The sequence below is a fragment of the Rhyacophila brunnea genome, unplaced genomic scaffold (assembly GCF_057557595.1).
Source record: "Rhyacophila brunnea isolate RB1 unplaced genomic scaffold, BYU_Rbru_1.0 scaffold_7, whole genome shotgun sequence".
In the NCBI taxonomy this organism is placed as follows: Eukaryota; Metazoa; Arthropoda; class Insecta; order Trichoptera; family Rhyacophilidae; genus Rhyacophila; species Rhyacophila brunnea.
The window spans coordinates 41547751-41574566 of record NW_028233339.1 but is presented as its reverse complement, the minus strand read 5'-3'; the positions used below and the strand labels follow the sequence as shown (position 1 = coordinate 41574566).

The window sequence follows — 26816 nt, the reverse complement described above, 5'->3', positions numbered from 1 at the left end:
TAGCTAACCTTCAAAAAAGTAATTTAAAGGAACAATTTTATTTTTTAAATGTAATTTTCAGACAATAATTTATTATAGATTTTTAATTTTTCTTAAATATTTTATAGATATTTTTGCGTAGTACGCAACAACGATGCTAGCTTTTTAGCGGCATTTTGAATTTAGGTTATGTTAATTTTGACAGAACTGTCAAAATTGAAAAATATCTGTTAGGCAAACAAAATACAGCCAACATGCTGGATAAATCTTTTTACACCACAGTTCTATGTCAAACCTTCTCAGCATGTGGAAACTACCTTCTCGCCGGAAATACCTATGGGCAAATTGCTATTTACGAGTCAGTAATCCTACATACTATTTTAAAAAGAATAAATAAATGTTAGAGGTATTTCGCCGGCTACGTTTTTGTATAGCATGATTAAATACTTTTATTTAAGGCAATCCATAAATTTACGGTGTAAGGGTGAACGTATGCGCATTAAATATATATTTACAATAATTGACTTTGATGTAATATATTAACACCGAAAACTTTACCTTTTTTAAGCCTTGTTGACACGGTCCAAGTACGATCCAAGTACACTTGGACCGAGTGCTATTCAAGCGCACTCGTATGAGACATCTTCATACTAATTATTCCTATCCAAGCTAACTAACTTGGATGAGTAGGACGCGGTCCGAGTATCTTGGATAGAAATAATTAGTATGAAGCTAATTACTAAAACACTATGTAATCAAAACATTAAACACCCCCCCCACTCATTTTCATTTAAGGTCTATAGCATATTATATTACATCGCATACTCTTGTTTCCGTTTTTATCCAATTATGCCCAGCATGCACACCTCCATCTATACTTGCGGCTTTCGTAGTTCAATTCCTAAGGCATTGGCTTCTCATCTGGGTATCATTGGGCTTCATGGAAAATGTTATTGTAAATACCTACTGTAAACTTAATGATTTTCTTACAGCCTGGAGAAAATATTGAACCCAAAATTGGACGAATTCGCATATAATAATAATGCCGAACTCATTTTTGACGTGGACAAAGATTCTCAGATCTGTAGTATGGCCACCACGAAAAACTTCCTCGTCGTGGGGACTCACAGCGAAGTAACCGGCTGGGACTGGAATAACATCACAGACCTCAAACCCACAAAGCCTGCGTGGAGAATACAGCTCCCAGAAAACAAACGTATGATTGATCGTACTGACATTAATTCGTTATGGTGGAACGATGAAAACGATTTATTATATGCAGGGTGTGGGGATAACAATGTTTATTCATTTAACTTGGAAGAAGGCAAACTGGTCAGATCTTTTGAAGGACATACGGATTACATACATTCGGTGCATGGAATGTGAGTATTTTTCAATTATATTTTCTTTCTGTGCCATATCTGTTATTAGACATCGGCGATGATTTCGGATACGTATTCCCTGTCCGTTACACGCCAGGAAACACAAAAATATGTACAAGTGAGTTACCTGCTGGGTGTGGCTGTAAGAAGATATGATTAAGTGTGGAGATATGTGATAAACTTGACGTGAATATTTTATTTTATTTTCAATATTTACGCCTGTATCTTGAAAGTTTTCTAAAGCATACTTGAGTGCATGGCGACCTCAATCTTGGGTAACTGCTCCTGTCATTCTCAGTCATAAAAAAATACCAGTGCTTTACATCCAAGCATAGGGTCCTGTGATACGCCTGATTAAGGCCATGCATTAGTTGAGGCACGGTCTAAAAAGATCGTTGCTAGGCGATGTGCGGATTGCGGGTCGCGGGTGCAAAAGACGCCTGTCAAACGAAATATTATTTCTCATATAAATCCAACATACGTCCATTTTATGTTCTGTTTATTATTCTATTAGTAACAATAATAATATATTCATTGACATGTTTTCTTTTTAAAGTAAATGGGTAACGTTTTTAGTCATCTTTACACGATTTTAGAATTAATTGGCCCGTCGCCAGCACGCAGCAAAGTGACGTATGTCTGACTCGACGTTCTCTCAATGAATGCGAAGCGAGTACAAAATTTCGTCGCGCGTACAGTTGAAAATTATTTGGCGTTTCACTGATGCATGCGTCACCTTAAGACCTAGTGTGGTTTGGTGGGGCCATTAACTTCAATGTTTCATAATACAAGATTGCGTGGGATATATTTTGGACATGGTGTCAATAAGTGAAATTTTAATCAACAAGGTATTTGAAAAACAAAGTATGAAAATGCTATTTTAATAAGCCAAACAAAATGTTATAATGTTTATTTTGCTATAAATGGTTTTGTGTAGGCAGGGTTTAATTGAATTTGAAAAACTCACCGTATGCAATTTGTATTCTTAGTTCAACAAAAACAAATAAATATGTCTGATAAAGCTTAAGGTGATGTCTCTAGGTAAAGTTGTTATCGAAAAATAGCTAGAAAAGTTTATTAATCGGTAAATATATATTCAAAAGTAATGAGAAAAATAAAATAAAAAATTAAGATGTATCGTGGAGTTCTATATACCAAAAATACGTGTCAAATTCGGTACATTTCTATCGGGTGGCAAGAATGAATGACATAAGATTTATTATCAAAATTACGATAAAAATGTACGTAAATCTATTACCTAGGGAAACGCTAAACGTTAATTGGAATTTATTATATCCTTATATCTTTTTTTTCAAATTTAAAAAACATCGATTTAGAGGTTAGAAAGCATGCAATTAAAATCGAAACATCTCGGTTCAGACTTAATTTATCGCAAAAAACGATTAGCGTTTCTATTAAAAATATTATTTAATAATTTTTAGGCTAGTTATTTAAATTTAATCTTGTATTTTTGTATATTAACGAATCGATTGTAAATAAAATGAATATTTGACAAGACTTTATCGACATATGCTGCTAACGCGGAAATAAATCGAACTATTTTTGAAACAGTACTTGCATAGATTAAAAAATACATACACACACACATACATTGAAAATAAAGGTTCGCCAGGTACGAAGACAAAAACTGTGTTAATTCTGCTGTCAATAATTTTTGTTTGCGATATTGGAGCATATGTCAATGGACTACATATATCAACCTCCACTTTCTGAAATAGTGTTGTGTAATTATTTCAGATATTTATTACTGTTTTGACGTACCTACCTTTTATAAAGCGATTTTAAAATAAATATAGTTTCATAATAATATAAAGAAAGCATACGAGCGAAAATGCCTAAGATACTTCTGACACACATCAAATTTAATCTTTGTCTAGTAACTGTACAATTTATCCATATTTATGTTAAGTGTTTAAAATGTTATAAGTAAAAAAAAAAAATCGTCTATTCACGTGGTAGTCGCGAAAATTATGAACAATATACAATGTTAAAAATAATAAGAATTGTTAAAATTTCTAGTCACAATATTATTCAAAGACAAATTAACCCGATCAAAACAGCCTCGACAAACTTCCACTTCACTAACTTTTGTTCTATATGTTTATCCTGGATACAGCGGCAAACACATTTTGAAAATAGCCGATATACTGGATTATTTGTTAGTTTGGGTTAGTTTAAGTTAGATTAGGTAATCCTAACAAATAATCCAGTATATAGGCTATTTTCAAAATGTCTTTGCCGCTGTATCCAGGATAACCGACTTGTACCCTAATTTTAATTACATACATACTATTGTACTATATTTGGGCCATCAAACGTTCATTCCTGTCTACGGCCTTAAAATTATTATCTACGTGCCTATATAACTGTATGCCGTCCTGTCAAAAAGTGGAGGTTGATAATTTAGTATGTAGAAAATAGAAGTTATTATTAGTCTCCATAAAATATAGGGTAAACAATTCAGTGAATGAACACATAAGAGGTGAATTTGAAAATAAATTAAATTAAAAACGATTAAATGAACTAAGAAAATTATAACAATAGGTAGGTACAATAAATTGTGTATAACCGTGGTATTACTAATTTTATGCCGTGATGCTTTGATAGTTGAACTTTTCATAATATTTGGATCACTATTTAGTTGCTCATTTATCTGCTACATCATAAAGTCGTAAATATTGTTTTTTTATGAAGCAATCATAAATACAAAAAATTAAGATCTACTTTTCAATCATAGTAGATACCTAGGAATATCGAGATCTTCAGGGAATTACAAAAGTCCACACCTAGAAACCACTGGGCCAATAAGGTTTCTTTTTATATCTCCAAATCCATTTCACTTACACATTTATAGGTAAAATAAATAAAACTATCTTTTATTTTATCTTGCACTGTTCTTTAAAATCGACATTAGATTTTTTCAAAGAAATAACGTTCTGTCTTTTTCTTAGAATATTATGTAATCAGTGGTGCACTTACTTCAAATTCTAAATTTTTTTCTTACGTTTTACAATTTTTTTTTTAATTTGTCACTTATTTTGTCCTTGGGTTTGCTTATCAAGATTTGTTCGCATGTTTATTTACGTTTTTTCTTACCTCCAACTTCTTTTTTATTCAATTCGTTGCGTGTCTTACTTTATTCTTATCTCAGATATAGTTAGTTAGTTAATACAAACCGTCCACTCTGTGGAGGCCCATATGAACCCATTAGAATCGGACATGGTTGAAACGAAATGAATTGGGATGTCTATATAATATCGACATTGTCATAATTATAACTACAGTCGAACTCGGTTATTACAATCTCGGACATAGCGAGATCTCGGATGTAATGAGGAAACAGTCGTTGACATTTGGTATATGATTTTCTCCGTACATTTTTATTCACTGTTATAACGAGATACTTATCGGATATACCGAGCTAAAATACTGGTAATGTGTTGATCGTTTAAAGACATTTCGACCCTAAGCAATAAAATCCGATCGGACAGGATGCCGCCGGGGACAGATTACGTTTATGACACTAGTTAAGTGTCTAATTGTTGTTTTCGCCGACAATAAAAATACCTATTCTCTGATATAACGAGTACCGCTTATAACGAGCACATTCAGCCGGTCCAACCTTCCTAGTAATAACCAAGTACAACTGTATATTCCTTATTTTGTTTAATAATAATTCGAATGGCATTTGTTTTGCTATTCATTTCATATCATTCTTTTATTCCACCTCTAGTAGAAATTCGATGTAATTGTCAATTGTACAAGATTAAACTCAATCTTATAAACATTTGTACTTAAATGTTCATTTACTACTATAAATGAATTTTACTGTAGAAAAATATTTATATTAATTCGTATTGTCAACGTAAAAAAATCTGGTTCATTGACTGGACAGGATACCCTTGTATTGCCACTGTAAAAAAAACTACGGTAAACAAAATGTAAAAATCATAAACACTTTAAATCAAATCAAATAGATATGTTAGAATTGTAAATATTTTATGGGGAAAATATTAATTGTAAATATTTTTACATAGGTAAGTAAATATATAATAAATTTAAATGCATTTTTATCAAGCATATGATTTTTAATATGTGGCGACACACAATATTTTATTTTATATTTTATTGCCATCTGGTTGCGATCGACGAAAGTTTTTAGTAACACATTTTTAGAAATTCATGGTAGATGCCTGTAGATGCCTTTAGATGGCGTTGAAGTCACATTTGATCGTAAATTGAGGCAAAGAATTCGCCTTAATGTGTACTATTTATTTTGTATCTCCACAGCCTACCTCGACCCTTCACCACTGGGATATGACATAAGTACCGTAAGGCTTATTAAACTGATACATTATACAAGTCGTGCTGTGATCGTTATTCTTATCAGGTTTTTTTTTACAGAAATTCTGATATAGTGTCATCTGGTGAAGATGGAATTGTGTGCTTATGGGACACTCGCTCTAAGAATGCTCACAACAAAATCACACCACACGCAGATGACAAACTGGCGAGAACTGATCTGGGCAAGTGGGTAGGCGCAGCAACGTTGGGAGAAGATTGGATCGTAAGTCATCCAAAAATACTGACTGCGATACATGTTATCATTAGTCTTTATAATAACATTAAAATATGTGGCAATGCATTTTATTATATGGGGTATCAAAAAACAAAAACTGATAAATCCACAGTATAATATTGGTGGTAAATAACGTTTATGTGCGTCAAGCGTAGCCAGTTGGTTTCTTTTTTCTGTCATATTTTATTTACAAATAAGAACAATATACCATCTTCTATTAGCTAATAAACCCTTCGGAATAAAAGAACAGTGCCCTGCTGAGGGGCATCCTGTATACCAGAACGGACGGTCGGAGGTTAACTGGCAGGCCATGACTCCGATGGTTAGACAATGTCAGTAATGGTGCTAGAGCAGCTGGTGCACATGGAGGAAGTTCTTGTAGATGGTAGATAATGATGAATAAACCCTTTTTTGCATTAAGTAGTTGATATCTGTTTATGTAATAAGAATCCTCTTGAGAAAAATATGTGCCAGAAATTTTCTGTAATTGCTTGGAAGTGCATTTTTCTCGTCTTCTTCTTTCACCCTGTCACAACCCAGCATTGGGACATAGGGCAAGCACAAGTTCGCGCCACTTACCTCGGTCCATCGCCAACTCTCGTGCCCCCCGCCATGCCAGACGTGCAGTGCTTAGATAGCTTTTGTAGCATTACTTAGCATCAAACTTATCGTCATCGTAGTAACACTATTATCTTGTAACTTTACACCCATGGTGGAGTATTGTCACAAGTGTACACCGTGTAAATCATAAGTTGCGGGTTTGGATCCTGCCTCTGACTAAATTCATGTTTTTTCATTGCTGAGAACGCCTAAATCAGCCTGAATCAATCCACTGTTCGATAAAGGCCTCCAAGCTGATTCCATTCCTCGGTCATCTTACCACCTACTTCTGTAGAACTCAACTATTTCGATGATCCGGCAACTGGACAGGTATACTTTTCAAACGATGTTTGATCCAGAGAAAAGACCCAACAGGTTTGATGAATCGCTAGCAACCGTTCCTCTTTAAAAATGTCTGTAATTTAATAATAACCTTCACCAAGGGGAGCCCCATATACTCAGCTTAAGAGTGAAAATGTTAATGTCCTGGGCTTAGTGCTACAAATCGGCTTCAGTGACTATAAATTAAGTCTTTCTATTTAATAATATTGTATTAATTTATTACTAATCGATTAAATTATTTCTTTAGGTAAACAGCACAAATCTATAATCATGGCTTTATCTGGTTTCTGTGGCAATAGCAGAATTTATTGAAATCTTTGCTTAATTTTTAGGTATGCGGCGGAGGGCCCAGACTAGCTTTATGGCAAACACGTCTCCTTCAAGTTTCCACAGTGTTCGATCTGCCCGACCACGGAATACACGTGAGCTACTTCCATGAAGACCGCATCGTGGCTGGCGGGACGGCAAAGCATCTGTACCAGCTGAATTACTCGGGTGAAGTGATTGTTGAAATACCGGTCTCTGCTACCACAGTGTACAGCGCAATTTACCAATCGTCTCCGCATAAAGTCTTCACGATTGCCGGATCGAGTTCATCCATTGATCTGTGCACAACACTCAATTACAAAGATCAAACTTTGAATTTTAAATGATAAAGGAAGTGACTATAATTCGAATTAATTTTATTTTAATTTTCTACTGGAATGTGTATTAACTTAACACTTTATTTTTAATAATTGTGTCCATGTCAATATTTTTACTATATTTTAATAAATTAAACATTCATTAAATAAAATTATTTTTTATTGAAGATATATGAGTCATTCATAGATGACATCATGACTTTAGAGGGTTGTAGGGATCTGATACAATGTGATAATTTATAATGACAAAAAAAATATACTGAATTAATAATTTTCAAGTATTTTGTTTTTTAACGAGGTGCGTGTGTTAAATATGAGATAACATACACAGGTGGATAAACGATTTTGTGACGTTGCGGGGAGGAGACACCTCTTAATACACACAAGATTTAAGAATGTAATACTCTTTTTTTATTAAAAATATTTACTTCTGCCAACTATACTTTTTGAGATATGGAACTGTAAAAATGAATCATTTAATTAAGGATGTCACCTTTAAATATTGAGTGGTCAAATGGTGTGAGTGGCCGTTTGTTTATAGACAGCGTGAATTTGTCGATACTCAATGAGCCATTAGAATTTGGCTGAGTGGGGCAATTTAGTAAAATGGTTGAAAAAACATAAGTGTAGAGTATCTAATTAAATTATGTAAAAAAGAAAATTAGTTTTTAATACCTTTTTTTTTTTAATACTGAATATGTATAAGGTTTAAAATGTTCTTTTTGTTTGAACATTAGGGACTAGAACTCACATTTTGTTTACTTTCTGGGTGGGTGCTTTCGGCTAAACTACTGTACTCACAAAGAATGTGAAAGACACCAGTTCCAGTACCACTCAGTCCAAATTTTTTTGTAATATGTAGGGTGTCGTAAGTATAATTCTGAGGTTTATCAAGATTATGTTTTTTTAAATAACACAAATTTACATAGCTCTTATCAAAGGAGTATTATGTAACCTTGGGTTTTAAAAGTGTTAAATTATTGCAGGCTAATGTAATGATAAATAAGTTGCCGATCTTTGCTGTAGACAAAAATAAGCAAAAACACAAATTGTATACTTTCAATTATTTATATTCATAGAAAAATAACAAATAAATAACACACTTAAAAACTAACATTGTCAGGAGATGACTAGATTATTTATGCATGTATATTTTAATAGATTTTTCAACATTCAGTATTCATAACTCTAAAGGCTAAAGAAATCCATGACCAGCTATCGCTGCCGGAATGAAACCTTCGATGCCCTCTTTATTTCTAACGTAAAACCATTCCGAATCGACGTCCGCCTCCACACCGTCACCCTGAAGCAATATCACCACGTCCCCTTTTCCCACTGATAAAGTATTCACCGATTTGGATCCTTCATAGTCTATTTCCACTACTAGCAACGTATGCCTCGTCACATAACTTCGTTGACAACCACTGTCCAAATATTTATGGTTTTTTTTACGCACCGGAAACTTTGTTTTGGAATTAAGATCGCGTGTTTTTGAAGCGACCGAAACACTCCGCACTGAACTGTTATCGCAAATGTCTCGCAGCTTGGGACAGCTGGACGTGGCTTTCAGGTAGAGTTTATCGAATGTTTTTTCGCCGTGCGTAGACATGGTGTCACTGTAAAACTTTTGTTTTGGTCGACTCCTGCCGCACTCGGATTTAGTTCCACCTCGAAGCTGTTCTTTCTCGCTGTCCGTCATGTTTCCGCATGGTTGAGGATAGAGATCGAGTGTACTCTCCCAGCATGGGGCTGCTTTCCATGTAGGTTGCGATCTGAAAAATTGCAAACAATTGAAAATGGTGATTCTTTATCGTACTGGTGAAAAATAATTAATTAAGCAATTTGTTCCAATTTAATATATGATAAAATTGATAAACAGTGAAACCTCAATTTCATTTTTTAGAAGGAACTGACAAAAAAAATGGAAATCCTAAATTGCATAAATCTTGAGAAAAAAAAAATCATACGAATTGGCTTGGTTCATATGTCAACGTGTTCTGTCACCTGTTCTATAATGTCCCTTTTCTTTCTCTTTGCTGAGACATTATTTGACCGGGTGTAAACAAAAAACTTTTTAAAAAAAGGTACTAATTATGTAAACAATAAGAACAAAAAATGGCAGCAAAAAGTTACCATAACATTAAAGCCTAAATGCAGAATGACAAACAATAACCACCCCTAATTGGCTAAACTTTAAGATCGCCCACCAATTGCATTGTGTAACGTTGACTTTGGACACTGCAGATGTGTCTATAAATAGAATGCGTCTCTAATTCATTTCTATGATTGATAATAAATGTTGAAATTAATTTAATTTTTAATTTACATTTCAGAAGAAATAAAAATTCAGAACTGGGAATTAAATGTACCGAAATAAAAGTAGTAATGTAAGTATATAATAATTGATACCAACTGGATAGTTGATCACAGCCTGCTTGCAGTTTGCCTTACCCGCTCTAGTTCATCAATTTTTCTCCAATAATAGCCGTACCAAACCAACTATTATTACGAATATTTGTTTCATTTTATGGTACCTAAGGAAACATAAAAAATTTCGCCATCACTGTTATAGTACTTATTGCAAATCATAATTTTATAATGATCAGACCAGTGCATCTGTTTAGCACAGGAAACTCAGAAATAATGGGAACTGAAATACATAACGGGTAAGGCGATAGCACGTAACCGACTCGAGTAAAGAAGAATCCGGGTTAAACTTACACACGTGTCAAGAATACGTTTTACGTCGAATACTGAAAACTGCTCTCGGTGTATGCATTTACGCTCATTTAATGTTGGTGTATTACACACATTATTGCACGTGCATAATGCGTGCTTCATTTTCGTAGGACACTCACATTCAAAACCCTGCATCAAGATGCGGCGTATTGAATATAGCCTATCGGTATTCTATTTATTATCTGTTCTGTGGTTTAGCAGGATATTCTATACCGATTGGTTACAGTTATTACATTGTATTTTATTGTAATTATGAAGTAAGGATAATATAGAAAGCAATCTTGTCTTTATCCATTCTAATAACGTACTTACGTATGTAGCTGTGGCGAGGGGTGGAGGTAGGATGTTAAGATCAGCCATAAATAGAGGAGACTAAACTTTGTCAGTCATACGTATTTGTTTTCATTCAAAAAATAACCCACAACATATATTTGTGTAATATGTATTTCTAATTTAACGAAAACCAATAAGTTGAAAAAAAATTGTGCACAATTTTGTCAGATCGCCCAAAATATATCAAAACTATTATGGTTTGGTTTAGGTAGGGTTCAATTGATTTTTAAAAACTAACCAACATTTGTAAATTGTATCTTAGTTCAATAAAAACAAAGACGTATGGCTAATAAAGTTTAATGTGAACTATTTATGTCGGATCTTAACAGCCTACCTCCACCCTTCGCCGCTGGTATGTATCTGGTATTACCATCAACACATAATTAAAATTGATCTATCATATAAAATAATATCAAAGCTCTTTTGAATATTATGAGTAGGTACCTAATAACCAATGTTATTAATTTATATTATTTACCTTTGAAGTGGAGGCAGTATTCCTAAGGGTAAGCACGAGGCATATAGAATGTAGCCTTCTTCTCCATGCGGAGTCTGCACATACAGCCATTGTTGATTCTTGAAGACGGCATTAACAACCATTCCCAACGATAATGACAACTCTCTTTGATAGCTCCCGGTTTGCGTTTGGTACAGTACACTCGGATAAGTCACCACAACTGGTATATTTCCCGGATTATCGATGGTCGCCTAAAACAAGCAATAAGATTATTGCATAATATGTAACTTGGAAATTTTATCAGCTGTCCCTTTCTCACATTACTAAGTACCGAATTACGATATTACATAAATTTGTAATGTTAAAATATGGTATTCACATTGACGTCCCTAGACAAAATGCCGCCCTAAGCAGCGCCAAAATTCCGCCCCATTTTTTTATGCAGTATTTTTTACCATACTGTCATGACTCCAGTATCTAAAAAATGTGTTTTATGTATACATTATTAACAAAATAATACCACTAAAACATACAAAATTAAATATAGATATAAAAAGCGCATAAATATAATATAACTAAGTTAGACACACAAATCACCAGAGTCTGAGGTCCTTAAAAGATACACCTGACAACTGTTAAACCTTTTATGTTAATTAATAGATTTTGTTGCCAACCACTGAGCTGATTTTTTTAGTGGAAAGATATTTTCGTTATTGTCTAAGTTTAGGTGCCTATGTCTATTATATTATACCAAATGATTCTCCACGATTTGCCGCCCTTCGAGTGACTGCCGCCCCCAAGCGACGCTCAATCAGCCTACACCCACGGGACGTCACTGGGTATTCATACTTGATAATGCTCACCATGTGATTGAAATATGTTTGTGAATTACCACCAAGTGAATGCGGTACCCTAGGTAAAGTATTGACATTAAGGTAATTGAAAATGCCATCTCTTTCTTAATTAAATATGAGTAATAATATGTAAATTCATTACCTCGGCTATCAAAAATTGATAAATGCAACCAATATCTTAAAACTCCAATAATTACGCATATCTGGTTATGTTTAAAGTTAGTTGACATTAATAATTTGTCAGCTCAGCAGGTAAAATAAATTTAATCACCTTTCCACGAAATTTAGGCCCGTTTCAGACGGGACACAGGTGTCGCGCTCGTGTATAATAAGGAGGCCTTTGTATTCGAATAAAAGGGTATTTGTATTATGTTTATGAACGCCCCGAGCTAATGAGTCAAAGCGTGTATGGTACACTTTTCCGTCGGCCGCTACATTCTCAAGCCGCCGATACACATGTTTTTATGACCGCAGCCAGTTTTATGTTATAATTTATATCGCGAAATTATGCGTTGACTCATTAGCTCTGGGCGTTCATAAACATAATACAAAGGCCCCTTTATTCGAATACAAAGGCCTCCTTATTATATACGAGCGCGACACCGGTATCCCGTCTGAAACTGGGGTTAGACCCGTTTCATACTGGACACCTGTGTGGCGCCACACAGGTGTCCCGTGTGAAATGGTTCTTACTCTTGTATTTTGTATTACTCCTTTTCCTACATATCTTACATACTACGCCCTTAGGCAATGCATGGCCTGGACCACGGTACGTCGCTTGAGTAATCGATGAATCTCTTTTTTATTAGACATATCATTAGCATTAAAAATACATATTCTGGTAAGATTAGAATAATTAATTTATTATTTCCCAAAGCAGTGTGCCGCGAATAATTATTTCTATAATAATGTGTGATTACTATAAGCAAAATTTTGGTGTATCGCGAAATTGTAATTAGTTTTAAACTGTGTCGCTAACTCAGAATGTTTAACAAACACTGATGGACCACTAATGTATCTGTGCAAAATCAATGCAATAAATATTTCACCCCCAGATAATTGAATTTAAGATAGGTATAATATTGTTTAAATCGATTAATTTTTCTTTATGGAATGGGTTTCTAACTGTTCTAGTAGGTGTAATTTTATTATATTTTTATATATATTTCTAAAAAAATGTGGTTCTAAGCAGTGGCGTGACGTAGAGGCCCGACACTCTAAAGGATTTTGAGGCCCCCTTAAAATATTAATTATATTTTCCAAATAAATCCGTGCATTTAAACAATTATTAATCTTATGACAAATCGATTGTGCCATTTGTGTTACAGAAACGCGCCACTGGTTCCAAGCTAGCTTTTTATTAAAGACATCAATTTAGTTTTTTTTTGTTAGTTAAAAAACAAAACATTAAGTACCTCAGTCAAAAAAATATCAATATCCGTAATTTCATATCCAAAGTTCTGCGGATTCTTTTCGACCGTTCTGCTCTTTCGTCGTCGGTGGCGATGTTTCTTTGTCGATGCACTGCTTTCAAAGCCTCCATAGAAATCAGACCATTGATCATGAGTGAAGGAACTGTTACTTTTACTGGATTTATTTCCCCTTTGGATAGTTTCACTACCGATTAATTTGCTGGGTTTTGGGTTCCTGCCGATGATTCTGTCGTTGTCGATATTCCTGTGTTTTTCAAGCGATTCTCTTTCATTTCTGGTAACATTCCGATCGTATTTTTGGCTACTTCTTTGATATCTTCGCGAGAATTTGTCCTCGGGGCTTTCGCGGGGAGCCAAGTTTTCAGTCAGCGAGTGGTTATCGCTAAGATCGGATCGTTCCCGTAGGACCCAAGTGAGCGATACTTTGGAACGGTGACGGCCTGTCAAAATCGAAGTCTTCTGACCCATTTCTGTCGAATAAGATTCTTCTACTTGTTGATTTTCCAAGTCTTCGGAATCTTGGGATATCTCTTCTCTGGATGAGGATGAATTGCAGTTCTTGCAGGTTGCCAGAAGGTCGAGATCAGAAAATGACTGGATAATGGAATCAACCTGATAAGATAATAATAATGTGAATATAAAATCAGTAGGTACATACTAATAATACAATTACAGTATCTGCCTGATTCGGATATATGTGTCGCTAGATTTCAAAATCAGCCAAGTCCATAATAGATGAATAGGAGAAAAACAGCTTTTTGTTTTCTCAAATACACAGTCACAAGGGTGAAAGTTTATATTATTTCGAGTATAGAATATTTAAAATTAATAAATTCCACATTCTTATAATGCAGAAATGTAAGAAAGCAGTAGTTCTTCAGAAATTCACAAAAAATACCTAAAGGTGGACTTGGCTGATTTTGAAATGTAGCGACACATATATCCGACTTTTCGATCAGCGTTTTGACTACTTCCATGATGCTTCCATCAATTCTACTGTCTGTATGGTTTGTATGTTTGTTCTGTTATAATACCAAAACTACTGAACTTGCATAACTTATAGACTACATTCTTGTTACCAATTTAATAAAGTTCCATCTCAATGTGGTCTCAATAGGTTTACAAATTATGATAAAACTTCTCGAAAATTACGCACTTGCAACAATTCATTACGAGTAGATACAGTGGTAAGGTAGCTATGGAAGCCTGTGTAATGGTGAGGTGAGGTGTGGGTAGAGAGACATGCGCCTACATTCAACTGTTTTTGATTGTGTGGGGGTCACTCGATCTCTAACTCGAAGTGTGATACTGGTGTACCTACGTGTAAACATATACTGACTGTATATTTATAGAAATGTAACGGCCAAGTAGAGGGACGTGCGCCTATATCCAACAGTTATCTATCTCATCGATTAGAAAAAAATCGAATCAATATAGTTCTTCGTTTTGTGCCTGTTTCCGTATTTTACAACGTTTTTATTAGCTCGTATTCTTATTTTTCCGGTGGTTGTTTGTCCGGTACAAATATTGCAATCGATTTTTAACTAACTTCCCGACTAGCTAGACATTTGAAACTTTTAGAATATATCAGAACACGATGCACAATGCATTCTTTTAATACTTTTAACCATCTTTAAGCAGAATTGAATTCATTTTCAGTTAATTCTGTTTTGTATGGAAAGTTATTTCATAAAAATCCGTAAAAGGTAAAAGACTATTATTGGTTGCTAAGGGGGTGGTCCTAGCAACTAAATTATTAATATATACGTGCGTTACTATGGAAATCAAAAATATTCTATATTTGTTTGTTTGTTTTTTATTTACTTCATACCAAGTAGGTACAAGTTTGAGCATAATAATTCAACAGAAAATTTAAAAATGTTGTATATAAAAAGTTCTTTTTATCTTGCAATTATTTGTAATTCATTCCTAATAAATTATTTTCATATCCGATCCAATGTGACAAATATTATCATAATGGTGGTATGTAATTCTTATGAGAATTAACTATTAGCCGTAGATTCGCTCTTTTTTCGTTACAGCTCACAAATAAAAAAGTTATTTTTTTAAATACCTCCCTAGCTTATATTATTTTATAATAATCTTTAAGGCTTATTTAAAAAAAAATTAAAATGTAGAACACATGTAACTTTTTCCACTACATGGTCAACAGTCGCAGCTGTTCTCAAATTTAACCGAAAATGATATTATGCAAAAAATGTTGCTTATATACATAATAGTAGTTTTAGAGATATGAATTTTATGAATTAAATATAATATAAAGATAGGAAGATACAAGTTATCGCCAGGACAGCGAACGCGAGAGGTTTGTGAAGGTATTCGAAGAGAATTATTGCTTTTCGATCAATGCTCTACAAAACTACACTTACCAACAACAAAATTAATTATTGTATTTACTTTTACGGTTGATCAAATGGCTAACATCCAATTCTCGTAAAATAAAAATTGCTACGAAACCTGCCAAGATCCACATCAAATTGTAAAGCCAATTACGAAAAAAAACATAAGTGCCTTTCCATTCACAGGTTTTGTTTCTATTATAGGTGAGTAATGCTTTTCATTCTTGCCTAAAACACTTATTTTTTAGTCAATCAACCAATTAATTTATTGAAGTAGACGGTTTGTTAACGGTGAAGTACATATGAAAAACTTATACTTACATTAGATTAGGTACCCTAAAAATACCAATGGCGAAGTCTTTGTGGTAAACAATTATTTAACGCTTACCTAGACTTCTAAATAAATTATAGAATTACGAGAATAGTTAGTGATTGGTGGTAAACAAAAAATAATAAACTCGAGTGTGTTCGTTCATTTAAATTAGATAGCTTACCATTGCCTTTAAGTTCTGGACAAACTTTGTGTTTTATATTAGAGAATCTATTTGTCGCTCTTACCTGATTTTCTGAATAATCCGGTGGGGCCTGGGCAATGTCGCCCCCCTCTGCCACTGGGCAAACTGATCCATAGGGAGGTGGGGCCTCTTCAGGGCCTACTGCACCTGAAATTATTAGATAAAGATTAAAACATTTTGTCAAGTTTTAGATAATATAAAACAACACATAGGTAACAGAATGTATTATAAAACTCAGGTATGTATCTACGGTACTATTTCCGTAAATTAAAAGAAAGGATGCTGAACCTACGACACGCGGGAAGAGTTCGAAGTATGTGTGGAAAATTTTAGTAATTTTACAACGTTTTTATTAGGTCGTATTCTTATTTGTCCGGTACAAATCTTGCAATCGATTTTTCACTAACTTCCCGACTAGCTAGACATTTTAAACTTTTAGAATATATCAGAACATGATGCCAATGCATTTATTTAATAGTTTTAGCCATTTTTAAGTTGAATTAAATATTATATTTTCAGTTAATTCTGTTTTGTATGAAAAGTTATTTCGGAAGAAATCCGTAATCCAATCCACTTTTATTGGTTGCTAGGGTCCTAACAACTAAATTATTAATATATACGTGCGTTACTATGGAAATCAATATGAGTGTCAAAATGACATTTAAGTATTATTTCTATCAAATACATTTTTTTTGATAGTTTAAGGCTAGTCAAGTCAAGTTTATATGATTCAACAGAAAATTTAAAAACGTTGTACTTAAATAAAAAGTTCTTTTTATCTTGTAATTATTTTTACTCAATTTATCTAAAAGATTTTTTTTCAAATTTACTTCATCTAGCAACACAGGCGTATTTTATCGGCATTCGAAACTATTTGAATAGTACCTATTATATTTTTATAGACATGTATGTATGTGAATAAAAAAGTAATATTATTTCAGAATTTACATTACCCGATACGTTTAATTCAATAAAAAATTACCAAACCGATGTTTTGACCATCTTTGGATAAATATATGGCTTTGAACAACTATTTTTGTCGATGAATTACTTCAAATCAAAAATAAAACAACGCCTTGGTAAATGGTCTGACTGAAACATATTAGATCCATCGTATAAACTTAGGGGCGGCAGGTTATATGAAAGTATGGTGAAAAAGTATGGTAAGGCAGGTTGGTAATCAATTTGCGTCAAAATTTCCACGTTAACATTATATTATATGGGTACGTTATAAGGACCAAAGTAAATCCTCCGTGACGCCCTGCATTTTTTTTTATCGCGTCGCTATTTCTCGTAAGTTGTTGCTATTGTTGGCCTGCTTCATTCAGTTGTATGAGAAAACCGATTCCTTGCCCCACTTTTTATTTAATACCTACCTCTATGGTATAAACATTCACATGTTTCAAGTACATAATTATTATTTGATTAATTATTTGCTTAATTAAATAAAACACAATTCTATAGTACTTATGATAATGATCCTTTGAGGAACCGAACAAAACCGGTCCAAAATTTAATTAAAAAAGTGGAATAAGTGCTATAAAATTTGTTTTATTTAATTAAACAAATAATTAATCAAATAATACAATGCAGTTCCACCATGAATTGACAGTTAACACTATAAAAGAAACATTTACATCACACAAATAAAAAATAATATATCACTATTTAAATTATAAAAAAAACTGTATTGAATGTGAAATTTTTGAATATATACGATACCTACTAAATCTTTTATGGCGAATTTATAATAAACCCTTGTGTAAAATATTTTTTTTTATATAAGTATATACATCTGGCACACTGCTATTTTTTCAAGATTTTTGCTTCAAATTTGACACACTTAGTAGAAAAAGGTTCACTATCCGTGGCTTAGATGATAATATTATTATGTAGGTACGTATTTTTGATAGATTTGGATCATACGAAAAAGGCCCGTCAATTATGGGTAAATATTACGTCAAATTCAACTTAAGCATTATATTTTTCAGATTCATCTCCATTTTCCATTCACACCGAGATTTTGTGATTACCAATCACGTATTATAAATAAAATTATTCCTATTTTTTCGACTCTAAATTGCAGTCAAAGTGTATTATGAAACTGTATTCCCAAATGATATTAATTCAAAACTCCTATCCATCAATAAAATTTCAGTAAAATTCTTATGGCTAGACCAGTTCATTTATATGCATATACCAAAAAAGCTTGTCGTCACTGTCCTGATAGTTCAGTGTATATTAATTATCATTAACTATGATTCACAGCTGTTTCCAGTTATAAATCGTTCTGAAGATAGGCTTATAGCTGTCAACAAGCTATTAACTGAATATCTCCAAAAATGTAGAAATACCTAACAAAAACTTTGTTTCGAAACTATTTGAATAGATTAGAGAAAATTTAAGTATTCAAAAAATTAGATAAATTTAATTTTGGTAAAATAGAACGATATAACCATTGATTATTTTCAGTGGCGTACGGTGAATTCTACTTGTGGGGATTTATTGTAAAAATATATTTGCTACAAATTATATTCTGAGGGTTTTTTTTCAAACCGTTTGAATCATATCAAGCAGCTATTGAAGAAGATTGCTCTTTTAGTATTGTGGAGTGATCCCTCTGCTATGCTCGAAACATTATTTACAAAATATAACATACTACTTATAAAGAACGCATACAATAGCTAACTGTGAAATTCTCAAGCAATATTTAACAAATAACCTTTAGAAAACTATAGTTAAGTTAAATTTACCCATTAATCGCACAATAAAAATGTGTCTACATAATAATATAATAAGTGATTTGTGGAATATTAAATTTTATGGGGATGCTCCGTATCAACAGCATCTATGAACCGCACGCCGCTGGTTGATTTACTTTTTGAGATTAATTATTTCAGTCGATTGCCACAGATTTTTCATATGCAAAATTAAATAACAATTTTATTTTACTCTGAAATTTAACCTACACAATTCTTAATTTGTTAATAATTTAACTATTTAAGTATAGTCACGTAGACCAACGTTTCTCAGGCTGTGGTACTAACACGTAGGTACCATTGGTGCAATATGGTTACATGTAAATTGTACGAAAAACATTTCACCGTAGCACAGTTCGCCGGGAGCTTTCTATTGGAAAGAGATGACCGTATACTATACGGTCTTCAATTTTATTAAATTCAATTAATATGAACATTAATTCAATTTTCATAACCGATTTTGGTAAAATTCATGAATAATTCAAGAATAAAAACCTAACTAACCTAACAAATAATCCAGTATATCGGCTAATTTCAAAATTTGTTTGCGGCTGGCTTCCTGTAAGCCGACAAGAACCGTGTTTTATTTTGACATGAATTTTATGTCAGTACTATACGACACAAAGAGGTCGGACGGTCTTTAATACACGACCATATTTTATTTCCGAGACAACATTTCACTGTGAAGTGTGACACAGCAAACTGCATACGTACAAATTTCCGGACACGGTGCAATATGGGTACACTGTAATACCATTCAGAAGTATTTCAATAATGCAGTTACCTCAACTCTGATTAACCTGTATATAGCGGTAGGTAGGTATTTACTAACATACATGAATCTGATATTTTATTAAAATAAAAATATCTGACAATATAATTATTAAGTTTCGATTTCATATTTACATACAAGCCATTTTTGGTGATGTTATTGAAATTTTGAATTTACTTTTTATGCTAGGTATGCTTAAAAACAGGGACGTCCCTAGACAAAATTCCGCCCCTAGACAGTACAAAAATGCCGCCACATTTTTTTGACTCCAATATCTAAGAAATGTGTTGTATGGATACATTACTAACAATATATATATACCACTAAATCTAATTTAAATGCCATTTCTGCTTCAATATACAATATTGCGTGTCTACGTTTTCAGATAGGTAGATACATTTAAAAATACACTTGACAACTTCCAAAACTCACTAGTTACTGGCAAACATATTTGGATAAATTTTAAATTAGGTATGCACGTGCCATTGCTGTTAACCAAGAACGTGAAATCCAAGGAAAACGGAAGTAAACTAGACATCGCGAACCCGAAAAAATCCTTTTATAGTCCTAATTAATACATTTTGTTTCCAACCAGTGAGCTGATTTTTTTAATGGAAAGATATTTCCGTTATTACTAAGTTTAGGTAGCTATTTCTATATTATATACCTAGCGATTCTCCTCAATTTGCCGCCCTTTGGGCAACTGCCACCCCCAAGCGACGCTCAATCTGCCTACCCCCACGGGACGTCACTGCTTAAAAATGCTGATAAACCCTGAGATAGGGTTTAATTTATAAACAAATATTATACATACCATATAAACGACTTCAATTTGCTTATTAGTTTTCCGTTTTTCATATTATAACATTTAAAAAATACTTCAGTAAAGTCACTCCACTCATTTTATAATTGTTTTCCTTACTATATTACACTTAAAAGCATTTATTTATTTATTTTATAATCAATATTTATTACTTTGCAGTTTATTTTTATTGAATATTAATTTCATTCCACTGTTTTTTGTAATTTCACATGTGTGTATTTAATTGATTGCATATTTTTATTTATTTGTTTTTAACAGTGGATATTGATTTTGAGCACACATTGTAAATTTTTTACTGACGTTGAATATTTATAAATTTCTCGAGGTTTGAATTTATATATTATTATGTTGTAGGTGTTGTGAACACACACACAACCTGCCCCCGCGCAAGAAGCCGACAGACTGAGATTTTCAATCTCCGACACCATGAGATGTGTGTGAATGGTAAATCCATCACTGAAAATTCGTAGAATTTAATGTATCGACATGATTTTCATTGAAATCATGCGTCAATATATATCAGTCAATTCCTCGCAATATTTACTTTTGAAATTGAAATAACATGAGCTGAAAAAAGTAAAACAAACGACACTAATTCTTTGGCAAATCCGACAGAGTCTTTTCTAGTAAAGAAGAGAGGAAATGTCTCCGTACTAGAAAAACCATAGACTATCAAAAATATGTATTCACAAAATTCTTTAATAAGCTTTGTAAACTTATTATTTTTCTTACCAGATCTAGCATTTTTGAATAGGCCGCTTGCGAAAATCCCATCTGGCGTATGGCGTTAAATCTAACATTTTTTGCCACTGCAAACATCATACATAACACGTTTCATAATAATTATACCAGATTTTCTTGAAAATCAACATGCTTGTCTTTTTGTACCTTATCTTAGTAGAACTAAAAACCAGGTGGCAGCGTCACCTGTCAACAGTATTATCGAAGTGTTCAATGAGAGTGTGTGTGCATGTGTTGCGCTGCGTTATTACAGGTAAATCAAAACATAATATATTATATCTTATAATTAATAAACTAAATGTTACCTACATACAAAATGACGACTAAAATTCTCAATTGGATTCATTTTTAATTTCATGAGATTAGTTGTAAAATAACCAATACTAAATTCGATACTGTTCGGTTATACGGAATACAGCGGAAAACACATTTTGAAAATACCCGATATACTGGATTATTTGTTAGTTTGGGTTAGTTTAGGTTAGGTTAGGTTGGTTTAGGTTAACCTAACAAATAATCCAGTTTATCGGCTATTTTCAAAATGTGTTTTCCGCTGTATTCCGTATAACCGAACAGTACCCTAAATTCTTTATCGACTTTTCTTCGTTTATGAAACGCAAGTTTCTCTTTTTCTTCTTCTTCTTTCTATCTTCCATTTTTTTTAAATCTAGCATCGTTAGCTCTAAAATCTTTTCTGTCATCTAGCTTGTTTTATTACCCTATCTGGCAGATTTTTGTGAATGACAGTTGGCAACACTGTTTGCAATGTTTTGTTCATATAGAGATAGACCAATGAATTGTCATTGGTATAGCCATAGCCGGCAGCATAACATTTCTTCGAAGGCTCCTCATCGAGGAAACATGGGAGAAATGGAAGAAAAAGGCCCACGTCCTTTACTTGATGGTATGTACAAATAAAGAATCATTTTGCCTTGATACATTTAGCCATGCGGATAGTGGAAAGCAGAGGTCGCTAGAGAGACATACTTACCTAACTGGGGGAACTTTTGAAAATTTGTATGCAGCCACGATCCTCAGCACGATACCGAAGTGTGGTTATGTTTTTGGGGAATAAATACTGTTCGGAAGTATTAACGAGTGATATTGTGAAATGTTGTCTTGGTTAGATCGCGCAAATTTGTGGCACCCCGACAAAACCGCCCAGACATTGCCGCCAAACCAAATCCGCCCGCAAAAAATTCAAAAGTATATAAAACAAGTGCTTTTTTGGTTTTTAGAATTACGTATTGATAGAAATTTAAAAACTTGCGATAATCAGTGTAATTTGAGATTTAATCCGTTGTAGCTGTTAGTAGAGTAATAACTTAAAATCATCAGTTTTTAACACTAAGTACTAAAAACAAAAAATTAATCCAATGTAGCTGCATAGCGTATACCTGAGTTTCTAATGGAATATACACTATTTTTAAATATCTTTATTTTTATATACTTATCTTTATTCGTATGGTTTTTTTGTGTATCTAAAATATAATATTAAATAAAAATTGTCTCATTTCTAAATTGTTTTAGCGGCAATGTCCGGGCGGTTTTATCGGGACACACTACCGCTCAGCCATCGTGGGCGTAAATTGTTCACAATAATTCATAATAAACAACAATTAATATTTATCTGCAAATGGATAGTAAAATATTTTCACTAAACATCATTAAAATCCTGCGAGCGGTCTATCAAAAGCTCGCGTGATTTATGGTCTACGAGCGCCTCTCTCCCCGCCCACGACGCGTCGTCTCGTGGCTTTTTCGGCCTTCGGCGGTTTGCACTTCTCTCGCGTTATTAATAAATATTATAATAATTTATGGCCGAGTGCATCACGATAATTATTTACTTCCCAAGGCCAGTCCTCCCTCGAAGACCGTGTGCAATGTTAACAATACATTCGCCGGGATAGATCCAGCATGTCAAAAATGACAGTCAGTGATGTCCATAGGCATTGCTGTCCGCGAGGTGGAGTTGTAATGACGGAATCATTAGACATGCAATCAAATACTACGGAAAAATGACGTTACTTAGCACTTTAATTAGACGTGGCAGTGACGGTTTTCCATCAAGTAAAGAATTGGTCCTCTAAACCGGTCAACACATAACACCTTCAATAAAATAAAAGACACTATAACGTGACCATACGTCCCGTTTTGACTTGGCTCCGTTCCAATTGTCGTTGTTGATTTCGTTCAGCTCGTGCCTCTTGTGATTGGGATGCACGAAATTGCAACCTGCTTACACGCACGTTTTTGTTATCTTGTTGGATTTGTTCGTCTGTTTTTTCTGCTCTACTATTTCGCATGTTTGTTGCTTTATTCGTTCGACGGCCCAAATGGCCCCCGTTGCGTCTTGGTGGCATTATGCACTGTAATACACGCACATAAAAATAGATAAATTAAAATAAATCGTACAAAATTTTGCACGCACTGCGTTGTGATATGCCGAATGAAATGTCAAAATGACGCGACGCTTCTCTTGAATTCTTCTCGAACATAGCGCCATCTGTCATTCAACAACATAAATAATTTCGTTCTGTTTGAAATACGAACGACGGTTAAATTTGTTCATACAAAAATAATAAAACCGCGAATAAAAAATGGGAGGGTGGGGGTAGGAGGATAAAAATTTGGGGTTATAGGTATTTTTTGATGCAAAATAATAAAAAAAATACAAAAAGAAATTTTCAAAAAAATAAAAGAAAAAATTTTCTGGATAGAGATACCCTAATCACCTAGCGGTATGAAATATACTTGTTGACCTATTCTCATACCTAACAAATATACATTAAAAAAATTCATAAAAATCGGTCGAGCCATTTCGGAGGAGTTCGACCACAAACATCGTGACACGAGATTTTTATATATATAGAGATATTCACTTGTATTAATATAAGGAACCGAGAGGAATGGAGGGAGTTAGAAGAGACCTTCATCCAGTTGTGAATCGACCCCGGGTGATGATGATGATGACTTTAAATATGTCTGTAGTCAAGGGCGTAGCAAGTTAGCGCTCGGGACAATAACTAAAAATGCGCCCCTTACGTAATATAAAACTCACAGGTGCACACTTACTATCAACATATTAAGAAGTTCAGTGGCGCACCCAGGGGGTGGGCCAGGGGGCCCTGGCACCCCCCAAAATAAAAATTATCAGAATGTAATTCACCAGCACATTTATAGAAAAATTTCTTAGATTTCAATTTCTAACACAAAAATTTCGAAAATGTCGGGGTTGTTTAGAAACCCAATTCCTAATGGAACTGTCAAAAAATTCTCGGTGTCCACTCGAATTCCGGACTGGTGTACACCGAGTACAATAGACAAAAGACCGATAAACGAGAAATTAGGCTGTATTGTGTTGAAGAGGTTTGTGTATAAGTTAAATACAATAATACTTTTTTTTGTCCATTGTCAATTAATATTTTGGAACCTCAATATTAAAAAATCGACAATAAAAATTCGGCGAAAAGAACGACTAAAACCACCACAGTCGGCGGTGGTGTAAATCAAAAGAACATTTTTTTCGGTGGAATTTGGCATACATATTGTAGCTCTTGAGTCTAGACCAGTGCTTCTCAAACTTTTTCATACCACGGGCCCCCGAAATTAGAAAATAAAAATTCAAGGCTCACCTCCCCAAAAATTTTAGTCTTTAGTGACCAACAGTCAGTGGCGCACCCAGGGGGGAGAGGGGGGCAAGGGGCCCTGGCACCCCCATTTTAAAACATTTTAAACTTTTACCAAACTTTAACAAACCCCCGTTTTAAACATTGTAATTGAAAGCCAATAAACTATACCTTTGGGCTTAGACAAATAGATTTTAATTTCTAACACAAAATTTCGAAATACAAATGTCGGGTTTTTTTAGAAACCCAACCCCTAATGGAACTGTCAAAAAACCACCCGGATTCCACCCGAATTCCGTAGTGGTGTAGGTCATAGCTTGGGAGGGCTGACAGGGCTCTAGCCTGGAGGCCCGGGTTATGGGGGGCCCGGCGTGTCGGGTTGACCAGATAAGTGAGATAAACACACATCATAAATTAACTTTAATAGTAAAAAAAGTCACCTGCGGCGCTATTATTCTTCATGGCTATGACCATTTTCAATTACTTATATAATTGTGCAATATATTTTCTGATTATTATGTGTCGATACTCGACAGCTCCATTATTAAAGTAGATGTATTAAAAACCGCCAATAATTCACCGTATAAGTACCCTTAATTTGAACTAAAACACAATTGGGAAAACGTTAATTTAGTGTTTCACACTGACTTTAATCTTAGCGGTAGGTAGGGGGGCCGCCAAATATCCTAGCCTGAGGGCCCGTTTCAGGATGTTAGGACCATGGTGTAGGTACACCGAGTGCAATAGACAAAAGACCGATAAACGAGAAATTAGGCTGTGAAGAAGAAAAAGAGCCTATGGGACTAATTTACAGTCTCCTCCTTGGGCCCCCCCAATATTATATCCTGGGTGCGCCACTGAAGAAGTTCGATGGTGTTTGGTAACATTTACAGAATATGTAATACAAATATTTTCAAAAATGTACGGCACCCTGTAACTGCACAACATCATGACCCCCGATTTTGAATTGTTGGAATAATATACATAATATACTTAATTATGAAGGAAAAACAACACATTTTCAACGTTGCATATAATAATTAATCAGACGAGATGCAAAACAATAATTGACAAAGTAAAATTATTATTTTGGTAAATATGTCGCAGATGCCAACATGAACTTTATTTTTTTTATTACGAAAACAGTTTATTCCATGTATTCAATGATATTAAATACCTATTTCTGTCGGCGCAGATGGTTTTCGATCCAATAATTGTTAATTTAAAAGTTTAAATTTTCATATATTTCGATGCATCATTATCACACAATAAGATTATGTTAGGTTATATTAGATTGGGTTAGGTTAGGTTAGCTTAGGTTAGGTCTGGTCTAAAAAGAAAGTTTAAAAAGCTCATGTGGGCATTTGCGGCACTATTACCAATATTTGTTTAAAAACCCCAAAAACATTTGCGCCGATAAAAAATGATCTACGTTTTATGATAATCATCCCCCATAATTTCCTCATTTTAGATTGAAATTTTCCGTTCACTTTTTATTGTCGGACGTTCAACAAAACTCCAATTCTGCGCCCTACCCGAAATGCATAGACTAATATACTATATTAAACTAGTAATATGGGCCCCTAGGCCAGGATCTATGGCGAGTGGTTTCCACAGAACCCCAGATTTAAAGGATATTCCGTGGATGTTTAGCGATTTTTATTGAATTGTCGGCACTCAGCAATGAAGCACTGATCACGACCTCATTTTGTGGTAGCAAAGTAACATGCAACCAAAGAGATTGAAGTCCCATCACTCCCATCTCTTTGCATGCAACCCTTCACCATATTGGATAAAAAGCCATTTTGTAAGTTAGGAAACACACTTAAAATAATTATTATAAAATACAATACT

At 33.9% G+C, this 26816-nt stretch overlaps 2 protein-coding genes across 2 annotated transcripts in view; one reads left to right on the top strand and one right to left on the bottom strand.

Moving 5' to 3' along the window:
* Positions 1-168: 168 nt before the first annotated feature.
* On the top strand, positions 169-7686 carry thoc6 (THO complex subunit 6). The gene is made up of 4 exons (XM_085957444.1): positions 169-337; positions 972-1361; positions 5787-5949; positions 7236-7686. The coding sequence occupies exons 1-4, from the start codon at positions 234-236 to the stop codon at positions 7554-7556; spliced, it is 978 nt and encodes a 325-aa protein (XP_085813570.1). The 5' UTR covers positions 169-233; the 3' UTR covers positions 7557-7686.
* A 915-nt stretch (positions 7687-8601) lies between these two features.
* LOC147064893 (uncharacterized) overlaps positions 8602-26816 on the bottom strand; it is a 48751-nt gene continuing 30536 nt past the window's right edge. The window contains exons 3-6 of the mRNA XM_085957726.1: positions 16282-16385; positions 13346-13975; positions 11098-11327; positions 8602-9319 (exon numbers count right to left, since the gene is read on the bottom strand). Coding sequence (XP_085813852.1) covers positions 8743-9319; positions 11098-11327; positions 13346-13975; positions 16282-16385 — 1541 coding nt within the window. The 3' untranslated portion in view covers positions 8602-8742. The remainder of the gene's footprint in view (positions 9320-11097; positions 11328-13345; positions 13976-16281; positions 16386-26816) is intronic.

Coding starts and splice junctions, on each gene's coding strand:
- thoc6 (XM_085957444.1), top strand. CDS start 234: ATGCTGGATAAATCTTTTTACACCACAGTTCTATGTCAAACCTTCTCA. Junction 338..971: donor GGGCAAATTGCTATTTACGA/GTCAGTAATCCT, acceptor ATTTTCTTACAG/CCTGGAGAAAATATTGAACC. Junction 1,362..5,786: donor ATACATTCGGTGCATGGAAT/GTGAGTATTTTT, acceptor TTTTTTTTACAG/AAATTCTGATATAGTGTCAT.